Consider the following 18,308-nt stretch of genomic DNA (forward strand, 5'->3'; position numbering starts at 1 on the left):
ACCTTGAGGACCTTATGCTAAGTGAAATTAGTCACAGAAAGACAAATACTGGATGATTCTACTTACATGAGGTACCTAGAGTAGTCAATTCAGAGACAGAAGGGAAAATGGCAGTTGCCAGGGACTGGGGAAGGGAAGAATGAGAACTTGTTTAATGAATAGAGCTTCAGTTTCACAAAATGAAAAGAGTTCTGTATATAAATGGTGGTGATAGTTACACAATAATGTAAATGTACTTAATACCATTGAACTTTACACTTAAAAATGGTTAAAATGATAAATTGTATGTTATATGCATTTTACCACAATTAAAAATTTTTAAAATTCTAGTCTACCCCAAGATCATGAAGATTTTCTTATATGGTATCTTCTAGATGTTTTATTGTCTTACCTTTCACATTTATAAATTTGCATGAAACTGATTTGAGGATTTGCTGTAAAATAGGGGTTGTGATTTCCTTTTGTCTATAATGACACCTGATTTACTATAAAAAATTACTGAACAAACTATCCTTTCCTTGATCTGCACAGTGGGATGTGTGGGTCTGTTTCCAGACCCTCTTCTCTTTCTTTGCTGTGTTTGTCTTTCCCTATACAAATTGATGCTGTCTTCATTACCTTACTTTTATAACAAATTTTGATAACTGATACTGTAATTCCTCCAAATTAGTTTTTCTTCTTCAGGAGTATCTTAGGTGTATTTGACTCTTTGCATTTTCACATAAATTTTAGAATTAGGTTACCAATTGCCATGTAAATTTTTTCCTGCAATTTTGATTGGCATTGCAATAAATCTGCAGATTAATTAGATAGAAGTGAGAACTTTATAGTATTGAGTCTTTTTTTTTTTTTTTTTTGTTGAGACAGAGTCTCACTTTGTTGCCCAGGCTAGAGTGAGTGCCGTGGCGTCAGCTTAGCTCACAGCAACCTCAGACTCCTCGGCTTAAGCGATCCTACTGCCTCAGCCTCCCGAGTAGCTGGGACTACAGGCATGCGCCACTATGCCCGGCTAATTTTTTCTATATAGATTTTTTTTTAGTTGTCCATATAATGTCTTTCTATTTTTAGTAGAGACGGGGTCTTGCTCAGGCTGGTCTCGAACTCCTGACCTTGAGCAATCCACCCGCCTCGGCCTCCCAGAGTGCTAGGATTACAGGCGTGAGCCACCGCGCCCGGCCAGTATTGAGTCTTATAATTCAGGAACATAGTGTATTTCTTTATCAATTTATATCTTTTTTTTTTTTTAAAGAGATGGGGTCTAGCTATGTTGCCTCGGCTGGGCTCAAGCAATCCTCTCTACTCAACCTCCTGAGTGGCTGGGACTACAGGCACACACCATGTGCCTAGCTAACTTATGTCTTTTTAAATTTTTCCAATAATATTTTATAATTTTCCAGGTTAGAGGTGTTGCCTTGGCCACCCCAGTGACTGTGGTGCGACAGACCCACAGGTGAAGCAGATATGATGGCAGGAATGGAGGCTATCTGTGCACAGTCCTAGGACATGGCTGTGTCCCCCAAGGCTGCTTCAGCCACTGCTGCTCTTGGTGCCCAGTTGTTGGCCTTGGTCCCAGAGGGATCCAGTCCCTGCTGCCAACAGCAGTGACCCCTAGAACACATACTTCTATTGGCTCTTCTTTCCTTCTCTCACTCTCTACATTCCTTCACTGTTGCTTCCCAGGGTCACCTCCCCCAGGACAACCTGCAGGACCTGTTTAGCTCTGCTTTGGGAGGGCTCACACTAAGGTCCCACTTTTCAGGTATGGGTTTATGAGAACCTCTCTTTACTGCTGGGCTGGAATCCCAGCTCCATAAGACCTCTTAAATCTCTGCACAGCATCTCAGACTTCCCACTGCCACTTGCTGATTGGCTTCTTGATTCTATGTTTCCACTGCAAATGGCAAGGAGCTGCACGGAGACCAGGTCCTCCTCTGCACTCCTTTCTCTCCAGGACCTTGAGCCCTCAAGTCCTAACTGCCTCGGTAGCTCTCCAATGCCTTGAAGACCAATTTAAATGATGTCTTATCAAACATTTCTAGTTTTTCTCAGCAAGACGCTCATTTGGTTACAGTCTAGTCTGCCCTATCTGGAAGTAGAATCTTGGATTTTGTTGTTGTTTAATAGAAGTAACTGCATTGTTCCTGGTTAAGTCTTACCTCTACCCAATCCAGAAAGACAACATGTGCACCAAGGAGTGACCACATCGCCCTATACTTCCCAGTAGGTACCAAATGGGCATCTCAGCAACTTTCTGCATGTGTGTCTTTTTAAAGAAATTAGAGGAAGGATGATAGATAAGAATGGATGAAGATTTTTCTATTACCTGTCCACGCTGAAACCTGACTTTGTTGTTTTGGGCTTGATGAAGCCTTCGTTTCCCAGAATCTCCTCTGGAGCCGATGAGGTTGATAAATACGTTGGACTCTGTTTCTGCGCCTGGTTTTGTGCCAGTGTGTACGTGAATCTCATACACCACCACTGAAACGTCAGAAATCTAATATTATATTTCACGTTTTTATTTATCTCTTTGAATGTAGTTGGAAACTGTATAAAGAAATCAGAATGTTCTTTAATCCAGTCGATATGAGTTTCTCTCTGGTACTTGGCCCCACTCTTTTTCTTACGTGTACCCTCATTTGAATATACTCTCAGCTAGTTAATATTTACCTCAGTCATACGGACTCTCAGCTATTCCCAGAACTACTGTTTCAAAATAATTATTGTTAGCAGTTATGTAATTTCATTAACCATTGCACTTTCACAGTTATTATGAGACGTTGTATTTAAAAAAACAAAAACAAAAACAAAAAAACTCTCCTCTCTCTTAATTAGATGAAAGTGGCAATTTTCCCTCCTGAAGTCTGGCTGTTCTAATCACAGCTGGTCACTCACGCTGCTGCTTCTTGGAGATTATTCTAATAATGGAGATTTTTAATAGCTCTCTTGAGAGAGAAAAAAATACAAAGATCCTAGAGAGATGCAAATTTAAATATAATTTTTAAAAAGAACCCAGTAAGGTACTAGCAAATTATAATCCACTATATTTGACCTTGGAATTAAGGCAATTTCTGAGACTCTGGTAGAAGTCACTAATTAGAAAAGAGACAGCTCTTGCTGATACTACTAATAAGAATAATATCTTGGACACAATGAGCACTTTTTATTCCAGGATCCTAGGACTCTTTATAAATCATACTCTGTGCAATTGAGCAGTTGCATTTATAGAAATTCACATTAACATTTTCCAAAGAACTCTGACATGAAAATCCAACAAGTAAGAAAACAAGGCAAGTGAGAAACATTGCCTGTTTCTATCATGCGTGACCTTCAAAAAGACAAATGTGGTATATTGGGAAATGGCATGAGCAGAGAAGGTAAATCAGTTTCTTTGTGTAGTCTTACATATTCTAAAACACCCTAGAGTGAAACCCAGCTGAGTTTAAGCAGAAAATTAGAACACTTCTCACAAATTTAGGACAACCAAAGAAATCTCTAAAACTACCTATGAAGAAGAGCTGGTCTTACAACCTGTGGAACTGCCTGAATTGAATTAAGTCAAAACTTCTGCTGGAATCCCTCATGAAAACAAGCACACTGCTTGTCAGGACAAACATGATTTGATATCTTTGTAGAGAAACCAGGTTTCTCTTTACTGAGAATTTTTTCTTTATTTCATGAAGAGTAACCTTGTTTACAACTTTTTTTTTTAAAGAGGTACATTTAAAATATTAAAACACATAAAGACAATTAAATGAATAGTTAAAGGTTTGAGTGGATTAATAAAATATGGTATACCACGGAATACTACTCAAGTACAAAAAACAATGGTGATCTAGCACCTCTTATATTATTCTGGATAGAGTTTGAGCCCATCCTTTGAAGTGAGGTATCACAAGCATGGAAAAAAAAGCACCACATGTACTCTCCATCAAATTGGTACTAACTGATCAACACTAAGGTGCTCACACGGTAGTAACATTCATTGGGTGTTGGTCAGGTGGGGGGCGCGGGGGTGGGCAAACTCACAACTAATGGATGCAGTGCACACTGTATGGGGAAGGGCCTGCCTCTAGCCCTGGCTTGGGGGAGGCAAAGTCATTACTTGTAACCAAAATGTTTGTGCCCCCACAATATCCCGAAATAAAAAAAATTATTTAGGACACAAACTACATATTGACAGCACAAACAACAACACTCATCCCTTCCGCAACCCCTGTCCACACCCCCTAACAGAACCACGTGGCTTTCTGTTAACCTGCACATGGCCTCAGACACTTCTCAACAGTGTTCCCAGAAACGGCTCTAAATTGATTAAACACGTAAGTATCAAAAAATAAAACAAAACAAAAAAGTACATTCTATCTAAATAATCCAAAGAAAAAGAAATAAATGTGCCAGGAATTTAGAACAAGGTGGCTATCATAGCTGAGCACTGAGTTTTATTTTCAAACCACATAAAAGAGTGTTAAATTGGAAAATAAAGAAAACACAATACCACCTGAAGAAACAGACATTTTGCTAGAATCTGTAACACTGAATCTCTTTTAATTGTATTAGATAACATAATTTACTAAGCATTTGTTATGGTTCTGTAACAAAAGCATGTAAATTCTTTTTAAAAAATGCTAAATTCAAAACAATAAATTCTAACTCCAGACTTTTTCATGATCCTTAAGGCAATATAAAATGTTTCTTTAGCCAACTTAAATGGAGAATTTAAAAGAATGCTTAGTTAACATGTCACTGAGATGCACCCTAAAATAGCACGTGTTTTAAACAAATCTTAGCAAGTGAAGATTGCATTGAATCCTTTTTTCAGTCCTTCCCCTCGGGCATGAAATGACAGGGCTCAATGCTGTTGATTTAAAGGCAGGGCCATATGCCCTAGCTAACAAATATTCATTCTACTGTAAAAATGTACAAGGCTAACAAATTGTCTTCACTCAAAGAGAGGGACATCCCACATACAAAAAGATAACTCCTGGGGGGAACTTAATGTTAAGTTTAAAATGTTAAGTTAGAAGAAAACTTAAAATTAGCTCGAATACTTGAAAAATACAAATGTGGGAATCAAGATGTCAATGTTTTACAGAATATAGGAGGTCATTTTAGATGATAGGTATTACTAATCAATCATTCTGACTACAAATAATCATTCCTAAAGTACAATTTTAAGAAGTGGCTATTAATGTATCTATCACCATCGTTTACCCAAGTATTTGAAACAGTCAATTTGTTGGTTTAGGTTATCCATATATGTTGGACATTTCTGCCAACATTTTTTAATGTTATTTTTACAGTGGCTGATGTTAAATTTTTCTTTCTGACAATTAATTAGTCAGTAGCTTCAGCTGCTTATGGAAACCTTGCTCACTGTCACAAAGTCTGACAGAAGGACAGAATAAAACGCTTGCCTTCTTATGCCACAATCGTCATCCAATTCAACTGATAGCTGTAGTATATAGTTTCACCATTTTTTCAGCATGTTTTTTCACTTGTTTGCAATGTCATCATCTCCAACACTCTCATCCTTATATTTACCTATTTATTGTCATTTCAACAATTTCCCCATCTGTCAAGGAATGCATAACACATTTATCATTGTCAAAGCCCAGCATTTTTTTGATGTGTGATTTCTTTAACTTATGTCTTTAACTTATGTATTCTTTAAAAGGGGCTTATAAACTTGTGACCTCCATAATAAGATTTAACATCATCTTATTAGTGGCACAAAAATCTTTCAAAATCTTCACCTGCAGGTTTATTTTCAAACTTCTTTGTAGGCCAGAATCTTTGCTAAGTGTTTGTTAATGATGACTTAACAGCATCAACTCCAAGCATTAACATCTCCATAAATAGTATCATTAGTCCCTGGATTCTTCAGTCTCTCTGCTTACTGCAGTAAGTACAGAATTAAAAATACACACACACACACACACACACACACACACTCTCTTGCTCTTCATAAGGACGTATAATTCCTTAGTCACAAGGATTTATTAAAAATGTCACATGGCTGCAGGAGGAGGCTGAAACAAATCCCCTAGTAGGATTTTTCACTAGAAGTTTAGGAGAGGGACGTGCAAAGCATTTGTCCAGGGACAACAAATTGAAATTTTTCTTCCGGTCAAGTTTGATTGCAATGAATGACTTTAGTTGCTTAGTCTCCTGGTTGGTTATTGAACCTGTAAAAACAACAACAACAAACAGAAAACACAACACACCTTTATTTTCTTGTATACATGATAATGCACAAGTGAACTGCCTCCTCCTTGCAGAATCCCAGATGTTGGCATTTCCCCAGTCTCTGCTTCCCTGATGGGCAGCCTTGGCACACCCAAGAATGGTTAACCTGGCTTAGAGTCTTTGGTCTGAGAGCGCATCAGTCATTACAAAGCTTTTCTAAAATATCCTGGGAAAGAACTTTTCTTCATCAGTAACATCTCTTTTTATCTCTTTTGGAAAATTCATTTTAAGTCTTCAAATTTTTAGTTTCTTTGCTATAATACAAACTGCATCCATGATCCAATTTCCGGATTTTTCTTTTGAAACAACTGTACTAAGCAGAGATTGCATTATTTTGGCTGTGAGTTCATATTTCCCTCACAGTATGGGAGGTCCGGCAATGTTTATGGGAGAACAGTCCTAACCAGACACCGTATGTGTCTCCTGCAGCTGTGTCAGCACCAAGTGGGGCAGAAGGACGCACCTGTGGCAGGACACACCAAGAACCAGAGACCACAGTTCATCTCCCCTTGCCACTCCTATGAGCACTCCTTCAGGATCGTGGCCCCAGGCCCAGGAGGAAGTGGATAGGAGGAGAATCCAAGGTGCCCATGCGCCTCCAGGCTCAGGGAGAAGGTACAAGAGCAGGTGGAAACGGCTTGAGACTGGTCAGTTCTATCTGCTTCCTCAGCTCCTCACTCGCTGCTACCCCAAATTTAATGCTAAGGATGCCTCCATCAGATGTCTAAGCCCCCAAATATGTGGGACAGAGAAGTGACGATAAAACTACAACAGGAGGGAGAAGGGAAGAGAGATGAGGGAGGGGAAGGAGAGAGAGCAATCACAGGTACTTTTGTGTTGTGGGAAAAACTGTTAAAATTAAGAGCAGATTAAATCAAAATTATTTTGTATTTTACAGTAGTGGCCAAAGACACGGAAGTAGTGGAAACGAGAGTAGATCAGCAGGGAGGAGAAGCAGCAGCTGTTAGATTCATTCTGCAACTCTGTCCTGAGAGCCCAGCACTGTGCCAGATGCTGGTGGCGGAGCCCAGAACAGTGTGGGCAACGCGGTTGTCCCCAGGGACTGGACCTCACACGCTCACCCAGGGGCAGAGCCGGGAAACAGGGGCAGTGGTAGCAGGAAAGTGTGAAGGACCATTACAGCCTAATGGATGGCAACAGGTTGGATAGGGCCACAGGCCTGTGGGAGCCACCAGGAATCAAACGAGAGGGTACAGGGCTCCAACAGCCGGGAGGTGACCAATACAACTCTCAAGTGAGGCACTGCTGAGCCTGCTCCCATGGCCTTGACGCCCTCCCACCCCACCCCCCAGACCAGTGCAAGGATTACACAATGTGAGAAGAAGGCGGCCAGAGCAAAGCCCTGCTTTCTACCATTCAGAACTGGAATTCGATCTGTCAAAAGGTCATTATTATCCATCACAATTCTGGCAAACATACCAGGATACTATTATGAGATTGTAACTGAGACTTTTATTGCCTACATTTTTCCTTTTTGCCCTGAGGGCCCTGGGGCCTCCAGGGAGTGACACTTACTGCTTGGGGGAAGGCAGTTCTGGGTAAGCCTAGAACAAAAAGTTCATTGATTTCTGAAACAGACTGAATGGATCTTTGGAGAAATAGCACTTGTGAAAAACATGACTTTTAATTGTAACAGTTTTTGAAAAAGTCTTTTTTTAAAAAAAGAGTATTTGTAAAAGAAGTTCCTTTTCTTTTCTTTCCATCTTCCTGCCTTCCTGCCTCTCTGTGTATCTGACTTAGGCCTGAATGATAGACCAGCTATGGCTGAGGGCTGAGTCTTGGGGGCAGCCTGAGGCCACACCCCACTATCCCAGCAGCCAGAAGGGGTGTGGGGGTGGCGGCAGAGCTCCCTCCTCAACTCTGTCCTCCCGTTGCCAAGAGAAGTGTGGAAATGGCTGAGATCAGGGTGATAGCCCCAAAGGGGCAAATTTGGGGCTTTGACACGGTTAGCGCAGAGTCTGTGGGCCTGGAAACCAAAGCCATGCGTGACATGTGTTTCCCTCAGCAGACATTACAAGGGAGGAGGTGACATCCAAAGACAAACAGAACGAGATACCTCAGGGGAGGCCAAAGAGAACAGAGGGTGGCCCTCACCGCAGGTGTCCCTCTCCACACATGAAGATGGTATCCAGGAACTAAGACATCCCCGTGGAGAAGGAAAAGGGGCAGAATGAGAAGAATCCTGAATTCACCAGTTTTAGATCACAAGAAACCAAGCTTTATACCGGAAGCAACTTAGCTTATTCTGAGTGAAAATGATTAAGAGTTCTACTATCAGTGGAAATAAGGGCTTAGATTATTTTGAAGTCCAGTTCATCTGAAGTATAATTTACATGGAGCAAAATTCACTCTTGTAAAGTATACAGTTTGATGAGTTTTACCAAATATTTACAGTCTTGGAACTATCACCACAATCAAGACAGAGAATATTTCCATCACCCCAAAAAGTTTCTTAAGGAGGGATGTGGATTTTAATCAGTTATGGAGAATGAAAAAAGTTACATTTTTGCACCCCTCAAAGTTACCATTGTGGAGATTCAAGGCTACTATCTGACAGTAAAAACAATGTAGATACAGTATAACCTGGACTATATCTAGGAAAATTGTCACATGCATGATGCTTGTCTGTTTTTTAAATGAATGTATGAAGGAACTAAGGCCAATCAACTATTTATATAATATATTATATCTAGGATAGTTCTGTGATTTTAACCTAGGTTCCATTTGAAGGATCACCTCCTAATATCCACTCAGGTCAAGAAGATTTTCCTTCCTTGGTGGCCCATTTCTGATCACCCAAGGTAGAATGAAGGCTGCTGACATTTGGTGGCGAGGGCAGCCCTTCACAAAGCTAGCTGGAATGGAGAGGTTCAAATATTTAGAAATCAGAAGTTTATCTGTAGAACTGAATTGAGTCCTTTGCCTTCAGACTTCTATGTGTGCGTAGATGTGCACAGAGCATTAGGACCAGTATACGTTTTCAGGACGAAAGGGCCACTGCTAACCCAGCACAAGACGTCAAGATTGAACATGAGTAAAGCGGTTCTGAGGACCCAATACTGCTGGCCCCAGAGGTCAGTGTGCACAGGACCAAGCTGCTGCCCTCCCACAGTCTGCCCTTTGCCAGATTAGGACTTGTTAATACGTTAGTGTAGCCAGGCAATTTTCCTCCTACATTCAGGCATCTATTCAGGCATCTGCCAGAGAAATGCCTTAATTCAGGAAGCAATCTCCCTAATTTAGGGTGATATTGAATAAATCATAAAGGAATATTTGGCAATTCTGTTATTAAGGTCACCTGAAATTACCAGTGATCCGTTAACCAATGGCTGTGTCCACAGGATTGTCCGTAGCCGGAGCTGCACCCTCATCATAAATCATACTCCTGCAGGGCCTGCTCACCCGCTCTCCTGGTCCTAAAGCCCACGTTCCCTAAGGGCAGGGCTCACACCTTTCTCAAGTTGGAACCCTTAGCTCCGAGCACTGTAGTATCTGCTGAATAAACGAATGCTCATCCCTCCACCCAGCAATACGTGCTGTGTACTGCTCTCTGCTGGCTGCTGGAGGAGCCCCTCAAGTCTGAGCCGGTGCCGTGGCAGCTCTTGGCCCAGAACCGTGCCTTTAGCCAGGCCTACCTTCCCGGGCACTGTGCAACCCCGCGCAAAAGGGGCTTCTCCGCGGTGGTCATTGGAACTCGTCTCTTGGTTCCTAATGCTGCTTCTGTTCACCATTTCACTTCAGGGTCCACCCTTGGCTCTGTCCCCTAGTCTTGTGTCCGCATTTGCCAGTGAAATGGACAATACGGTTTAGCTTCCCAGGCTCTGACCCTCTCAGGGGCGCCATCCACCAGTCCATGGAGTGACGGAAGAAGGGGCGCCGGCAGGGACCCGGCATCGTTAGTCCTTCATGCCAGACACGCTGCCAGAAGCTCCTCGTGACGGAGCCCATTTCAATGCCTCCCCATGTGCGTTACACGGTATGACCCAGGGGTGTCATTCGTTCTCCGTCAGTCCAAACCATCCAAGATTTCTCAATCTTATCTGAAAAAATCCTCCATTTATCAAATAAAAATATCATTCTTCCAGCTATACCCACAATGTTGTAGACTTCTGTTCTTCTGACAAGGTACACAGTTCAAATTTCCCCGGGAAACTACCTGTGGGACTTACCCTAGGGAGACGCGCCCCTGCGCAAACACACCCAGGACTCCGTGCCGGAGTTAGGGCAAAGACCTTTCACTCCAGTGAAACCCGTGGGGCCGTAAATCTTAAGTAGGGCCCGAACTGGAAGGTTCCCCACTCAGGCCCTTTCAAACGTTATGTTTGGTCCCCGATTTAGAGAAGGGGGGTGGAAGGAAGGCCCCTGGGCCAGCGGCCCCCGCGCCTCTCCGGCAGCCAAGTCATCCCCGGTCATGCTCGCTCCGCAGCCTTGCTGTCAGGCTGCGAAACAAGCTCTGGACACACTGCAGGTTCTGTCTACCTCGGGTGACATAACTAAATCATCACCAAGTTCAAGCAGAGGCTAAAAGGCCACGAACTCTTCATTTATGCTCCATCTTTGTCACAGCGCATCCAGTATTTTCAGTGAAAATAGGTATTTTTTTCTGGACATGTTCCTAATCAGAAAAAAAAAATGTAATTGTGTTTGGGGAACTTCTGTCGTCCCTGAGCTTTAGCCGTGAAGCTCAAACAAGAGTCGGTATTGAATAATAGGAACGCCTTTGCCCGGGGCCGCTTACGAGAGCCGGCTGCTCTGTGCGCCGGGCCCAGCAAGCGGACCGAGCAGGCACGGGCGCAGGCACCTGGGACCTCTGGCTGAACTTCCCAAACGTAAAGCCCTGGGCTGAATCCTCCCTTTGATATAATTAATGGACTGTTTTAGTACTTTCTCTCAGGTCACCAAGAATTAAGCTTTCTCAGCACTCATTGTGGTGCGAGCACGACGATACAAACGGCCCAAAGACATCAGCTCTCGGGAGCAGATGGTAAATGAGATTCGGCGTCAAACGCGCAGACAGTTCAGTTCCAGGCTGTGCTGAAGGTTTGTGATCCGAGACCGTGTATAGTGGCGGTTTGGGCTGAATCCTCATGTGCCTCTTGGTTGAAAATATTTATCTTACTGCTGAAAAGAAGTACCTATCAGGGAAAAGGAGCGCTGGCCGCGGTGGGGAAGGGAGTGGAATTTCTTGCAATTTCATAGAAAGCTGCCAGGAAGGCATCACAGGAAAGGCCCCTTGGAACAAACCTGACCAAAGGTGAAGGTGCTGGCCATGCAGAGGCCTGGGGGAGGCCCACAACAGCAGACAGGGGAGAATGGGCAGGGGCCTGGGGCTGTGGGGACAGCGCACCTGGGCCACCAGGAAGTGCTGAGGGTGAAGTGGGGGACGGGTGAGGACCCAAGTAGGACCTTGTAGGACATTGCTACGACTTGGCTTTTATGCTTAGTAAGTTAGGAAATCTTTCTAGGGTCCTAAGCAAAGGAATGACATAGTTTGATTGACATTTTAAGATGGTCACTCTGGCTGCAGGGTTGAGAACAGCCTGTACTAAGCCCTCAGCACTGTTTGTGATACCAATGTTCTTGTGATAGCAGCTAAATGCTATAAAGAAAGGAGGGCAAGGGAATTAACTTAGTGTGAACTGAGTGCTTTCTGTGTGACAAATACCTTCTCCGCATGCTCTCACACGCTCCTGATGGAAACCCCATGGGATGGTTATGGCTCTGGTTTGCCTGGAATGGTTCCCACTGACACCCGCTGTCCCAGTCAGTACAATTATTCACAGAGCCTTCTTCTCTCTCAAAAAATTCCTGGTTTCGATGGTCAATTATACAGTGATAATTCTGATAATAGATATTATATGCCCCATTTCATAAACAAAGCAACTGTGACTCAGAAAACCTATGTCACTTGCCCAATTCACAAGGCCAGTAATGGAGACCTGGATTGGAGGCCAGTTTCTGCTTGTCTGAGCTTCAGTCTTCTCATGGATGAAAGGGCCGTTCTCCCTCTGAAGCCCACATTTCCCCTCCAACATGGACAGGTATTGTGATAAAAGCTAAAGCATTAAAAAAGCTTGTGGGTTTTTTTTTTTTTTTTTAACTTAGCTTAGTTGTTATCATCTAAAACTTGCTGTAAAACTTGTATCAGCATACATTTCAGAAGAAACAGAAAATCAAAAATCAGCAAGCTTATTTTCTCACTACTTAAAGCTTGATAAATGCAAATATTTTGAAGTAGACACCTTTCAATTATGATGGTACTTTTTCATGCATTCTCAGATAGGTATTTCTTGATGTGAAGTAAACCACTAAGCAAACCTCCTGCCCACTCGCCAAAGTCTGGCATCAAACATTTATTCACCCACACATGTGGCCTCAAACCCACCTCCCATCATCATCCATCTCTCCTGGAGAGAGGCTGGACTTGTGAGGAGGCCACCAGGAGCTGAGTCGGCATCTTACCAGCCCTGGGCATCCTTGCCAGGCCATTAACTAAAGATTCCTAAGGACAACAAACCAAGGGCACTCAGCCTCTCCCTGCCAACATGGCAGTCAGTGAATAAATCAGAGGAAGGTGTAGAACAAGCTCAACTTAGCAGAGCTGGCCTCTGGGAGGAGATCACTTTGATCCCACCGGCAATGTAGCCCAGCCCCCAAACAATGATGGCTTATAAACTAATAGTCTCAAAAACTCCTTTCTTTTGAAAACATTCTAGTAATCTTTTGAAAGGAAGAGGCAAAGTCACAAAATTAATTAGCTCAGAATGCAAGTGCCAACTGCATGGAAAATCACTCTTTTTGTGCTACTACATTAAAAATTATACAACCCTCAAGTGTGTCCTTAGGACTCTATCCAGCCTGGCAACTCCAAGATAAGTATTAATAGCTTAATAATAATAAAAAACTTTCTCTTCATCACTTCTTGTGTTCTTTCCTGGGTTGGCTTCAGAATGCTTTGACAGATGGATGGACAATCCCAAAATATTGAAGGTCAATACTGCCTTATTCCTCTCAAACCCAAACCAAAGAAACATCAATTCACTGGTTTTGATCTGCAGTGGGATTACTAGATAATGTTATAGGAATAGGAACCTCTGGGTGGCACCAAGAATGATTTTCCAAAAGGTGATACTCAACATGCTCCAACTTCTCCTTGCTCACCAGTGAGTTTTGGTCTCTAATTAATTCCTGAACATTGGAGTGTCATCTCCCCCTAAATGAGCAAATATTCAATCTGGGGGAAACAGACAGCTGTATTGACTTATCAGAGCCTGAGAAAAATGAGAAAATTGGACCATATTAGCTCTATGTACCATTATTACATTATATTATTTTGTTGGAGAAAATGCCTTAAGAAATGGTTGATGTGCTTCAGTTAAGAAATTACCCCTTTAAATGGGAAATGCTAATGGATAAAGTTTCATTAGTTAGTTTGGAGAAAGAATGAACAAGAAAGATGCAGGGGAGACATGCTGAGCTTTTACTGCTGCTCAAGTTAAATGAACCCAAAATCAATAGTTCATTTAAGATACAGTGCAGTTTAGGCCGGGCGCGGTGGCTCACGCCTGTAATCCTAGCACTCTGGGAGGCCGAGGCGGGTGGATCGCTCAAGGTCAGGAGTTCGAGACCAGCCTGAGCAAGACCCCGTCTCTACTAAAAATAGAAAGACATTATATGGACAACTAAAAATCTATATAGAAAAAATTAGCCGGGCATGGTGGCGCATGCCTGTAGTCCCAGCTACTCGGGAGGCTGAGGCAGTAGGATCGCTTAAGCCGAGGAGTCTGAGGTTGCTGTGAGCTAAGCTGATGCCACGGCACTCACTCTAGCCTGGGCAACAAAGTGAGACTCTGTCTCAACAAAAAAAAAAAAAAAAAAAAAAAAAAAGATACAGTGCAGTTTCTTTTGCATCGGATTTTTTTTAAAACTCACACAACTGCCTTCCACATTTTTTTTGCACGTAACAACTTGTGCATGCATCACATAAGAGACAATTGAAAGAAATACAAAATGGTTGTCTAATAGAGTTTAAATAAAGTTCATTTTAAAATAACGCAGCCTTTAAAAATGCTACAAATTGAGAAATAGCTATTAATAATATAGTAGGCCAATAAGATTTCTTCTGTTTCTTATTGGTACCATGGATTTCAAAACTCTTCTAAATATCATTTTTTAAAAGTAGAATTGATTCTTAACAGATTAGCAACTGCATGAATAGGATAGATAGATCCTAGGATATGCAGGGTGAGAACCAGGCTTCTAAGTTTCTTAAGATCCTTTCATCTTCTCCACTTCGACATCTTCTGGACATCCCTGGACACCACTGCCACCCTCACATGACCACAGGACAACTAGGAAGAACCATGAAGATCTGGAGCTTTATGGCCCGTGGGCCAAATCTGCTGGCCACCTGCTTTTGTACAGTCCCAGAGTTAGAATGCTTTTTATTTTTCTTAATGATTTAAACAAAATCAAAAGCATAATACTGTTTCTTGACAAATAAAAGTCATAGGAAATTCTAATTTCAGTGTCCACAAATCAAGTTTTATTGGCATACAGCATGCCATCTGCCTCTCGACACTGGCAGAGTTGAGCAGTTTTGACAGAGGCTCTACAGCCCACAAAGCATAAGGTATCTACTGTTTAGCCTTTTACAGGAAAGGGTGCCAGCCCTTCTAAATCATCTCAATTATCTTAATTATTTTAATTATTAACACATATCAGAAAAAAATAAAATTACATACCTGGCAAAGGTGCTTTCTTAGTTCTCACAATGGGCATTTCTTTCCATAAATCTCCATCGTTTTCATTCTCAGCTATCCAGGAATCAACTGTTAAACAAAATAGCTCATGTGTGGCTATATTTTCAAGTCTAACTTCTTCCAGATACCACCCGGGATCCTTTCCGCTATTGTCATGTCCAATGCGTATTTTATAGATTTCACCAACATCCTTAAGATTAATCTGCAACAAAAAGGAGAAAAGGAAAATTAAAACTCCCTAAACCTCCAATTTGATTTTTCAAATTCCAAATTCATATTCAATTTTGAAGTCAGTATCTACTTTTTTATCACTAACACTCCTTACCAACTTCCCTTAGAACTAGTGTTTGTAACACCATGAAATGCTGTTCTAAATGGTGAAGCATGTATCCACTGACTGGGGGCAAACCAACAGATTAAATCCAGCCAGTTTCTCTTACATCTTTTTTTTAGCAACTCATCATTACTGTCTTGCAAAATAAATATTTTATTGCAATTAGTAATATACAGTACTGATTCAGTGATTAGACCTGAAGGAAAAGATAATCTAATCATCTGGTGTTTATAATAGATTGGATTTTCCCATTAAAGTGAGGTCCTGAGGAAAAGAGACATTATGTGCTCCTAGATTTAAACTAAAGTTAACCAGACAGCCCTGAAGCAGTCTGAATTTGTATTGGAAAGACTTTGACTTTGCAACAGTGTTGGTAATGTGTTATACCCATTTGTACCCCATAAAACACTTAAGGAGCTAGTACAACAAATTTTGTAATACATTATTCACTATTCAGAATAAGCAATATTTTTCTTTTGAAAATTCCTACAGGGGTCATGTGAAAAAAAACTGAACTAATATGTACTACACTAGCTTTCTATTTCTGCCATAACAAATTACCACAAACTTAATGACTTAAATAAAACAAGACCCAGTTACTATCTCCCAGTTTCATGAGTCAGAAGTCCAGGCACCACATGGCTTGGTCAAGCCTCTGCCTAAGACCACACAAGCTGAGATGGTGATGTTGTTTGGGCCGAGTTCTTCTCAGGAGGCTCTGGGAAAGATTCTGTCTCTAAGCTCATTCATGTTGTTGGCAGAATCTGGCTCCTGGCAGTTGCAGGACTGAGGTTCCTCTTTCCCTGACCTGTGGCCCTCTTCATCTCTGAGTCAACAAGGGCACATCAAACCTTTTTCATGCTTGGAATTTCTGGCTTCCTCCCTACTTACCAGCAGGAGAAAAACGTTTGCTTTTGAAGGTTCAGATGACTTAGAATAGGCCCACCTGGATAAACCAGACTAATCTCCCTATTTTCAGGTCAGCTGGTTAGTAACCTTAATTACATCTGCAGGATCCTTTTGCCATTGGAGAATAGCACATTCATAAGAGCAAAAACAGAGCCAAAGATCATGAGACCAAAGTTCTGACTGCCGTATGCTACAATCAGAAACAGTTTAACCTGCCTTCTGGCGTTGTGTCTCCCCCCCACCACCACAACCTGCAACGCTTTTCTCCCCTTTGGTGTTGCCATAAACTTTCACGTCACCACAGGAAGTTACTCCAGAGTTTATGCAGGCCTGCCCTGCCACCTTTCCTACTAAAATATTTTTCTTGGTAATATAATCTTGGGTTGCTGTATTGATGATAATTTTTCTGAATAAATTCTGTCCTGTAGCTAAAATGCTCTTTGGTATGGGTGCATAGAGACAGAACTCAACAAAGTCGAGCTAAATATTTGGGTCCCTCTTACTATTTATGGAATAATGTGGTTATAGAAATTCTCACCACGTAGAAAATCTTAATATTGGTGCTTAGTACAAGTCAATACAGGACCCCTAAAACCCTCTCCAAAGTTCCAGTGAGTAGGCAGTGTGAGAGAAAGCAGTAGCTACACTCTAACCTGCACCATGAGGCAAAATAACACTGTCACTGCAACCCCAGGTTTTGAATTCAGGCAGACCAGAATTTGAAAGTTCTTCTGCCCTTGCTGGCTGTGTAAGTTGCAGCAACTTTCTCAAACTTTCTAAGCTTCCGTGTCCCCATCTGAGTGCTATAATAGTACCATATTATGAAGTACTATAGCACTGAGTAAGTATTAGCAACTATTGTTTTACAAACAAAACTTTGTGCTAACAAAAACAACAACAACAACAAAATATGTCTAAATCTACCTAATCTAATGACAGGACAGAAGATGGGTCCAGCACTCACAGAAGGAAATTAAAACTAGTGTTTGGGCATCATGAGTGAAATTTAAATTGATAAACCATATGTCTAACTCTGCTGGTAAAAATATTTAAAAATAACAACTGAATGGTGCCATGGTACAGAATGCATCCTGGGTTAGCCAGTTAGAACAAGAACAGAAATGACTATACCACAGCCTGGCTAGTGCTATATTGCTCCCAAATTGCTTCTAACCTATTAGCCAAACTGGTTTGGAACTATTAGTTCTGGTTTAATGCAATCAACCTGGATTACTTCAGCTTCAATCAAATAAGAATGTAATATGCCAAGAAATTATTCTTGCACATAAATGTTTTTTAGTTTTCTGCCTTTAGCTTCCTACATTTGAAAATACAAAAAAAAGAAAAAATGTGATTCCAAAAGGTAGGATGGCTTTCATCAAAAAGCTGGACCACATCACAGCTCAATTATTCTTCACAAAGAGAACTATGCTTAAAGTCACATACAGTCACAGGTTAAAATAAAATTGCTGTCAATATGAGGACCAAAGGGGGCATATGGGTTGAGAGACACAGAGTCAGAGACAAGCAGAAGAAAGGTTGAAATATAGTCCATTCTCGTTGCTTTAATGTCACAGACTGAAGTCAGAAATAGTACCAATAAACCCCCACTATATAACCGGAACATAAAGACAAAAAAGTTGTTATCTGAGAATGTCTGATTTGGGTAGTTGAAATTATTAACAAAAAAAAGGTTAAGTCTACACTGAATTTAAAAAAGACAATAAAGCACTTTGAATATCCATCACATTTTTGTATAATTCTTCTTATTATAAACACTACTCCAAGAACACTTAAGTGTGTAGTAAGTATATTAAACCATTTAAATATTTATCCAGTTCTTACAAACACTGCTGTAAGCAAGCATATAAACAGATCTCACAATCCATGTGTGAGGACAGAGATGTAAACTAACGCGATCTGTTCAAGGAGAGAAATAAGCAAAGCTGAGGTATTTATAAGAAAAACATGGTAAGACGATTCAGTACAAGTAGCAGAGGTAACAAGGGACTTGGACTCAGCAATAACCAGCAGGT

General features: G+C 41.4%; 1 protein-coding gene across 1 annotated transcript in view; it reads right to left on the minus strand.

The window, feature by feature from the left end:
- The window catches only part of RP1 (RP1 axonemal microtubule associated), a 286,090-nt gene that overhangs the window by 18,866 nt on the left and 248,916 nt on the right, over positions 1-18,308 (minus strand). The window contains exons 25-26 of the mRNA XM_069466500.1: positions 15,012-15,231; positions 2,324-2,478 (exon numbers count right to left, since the gene is read on the minus strand). Of these exons, the coding sequence (XP_069322601.1) occupies positions 2,324-2,478; positions 15,012-15,231 (375 nt within the window). The remainder of the gene's footprint in view (positions 1-2,323; positions 2,479-15,011; positions 15,232-18,308) is intronic.

This window comes from Eulemur rufifrons, chromosome 3, assembly GCF_041146395.1.
Source record: "Eulemur rufifrons isolate Redbay chromosome 3, OSU_ERuf_1, whole genome shotgun sequence".
Lineage (NCBI taxonomy): Eukaryota > Metazoa > Chordata > Mammalia > Primates > Lemuridae > Eulemur > Eulemur rufifrons.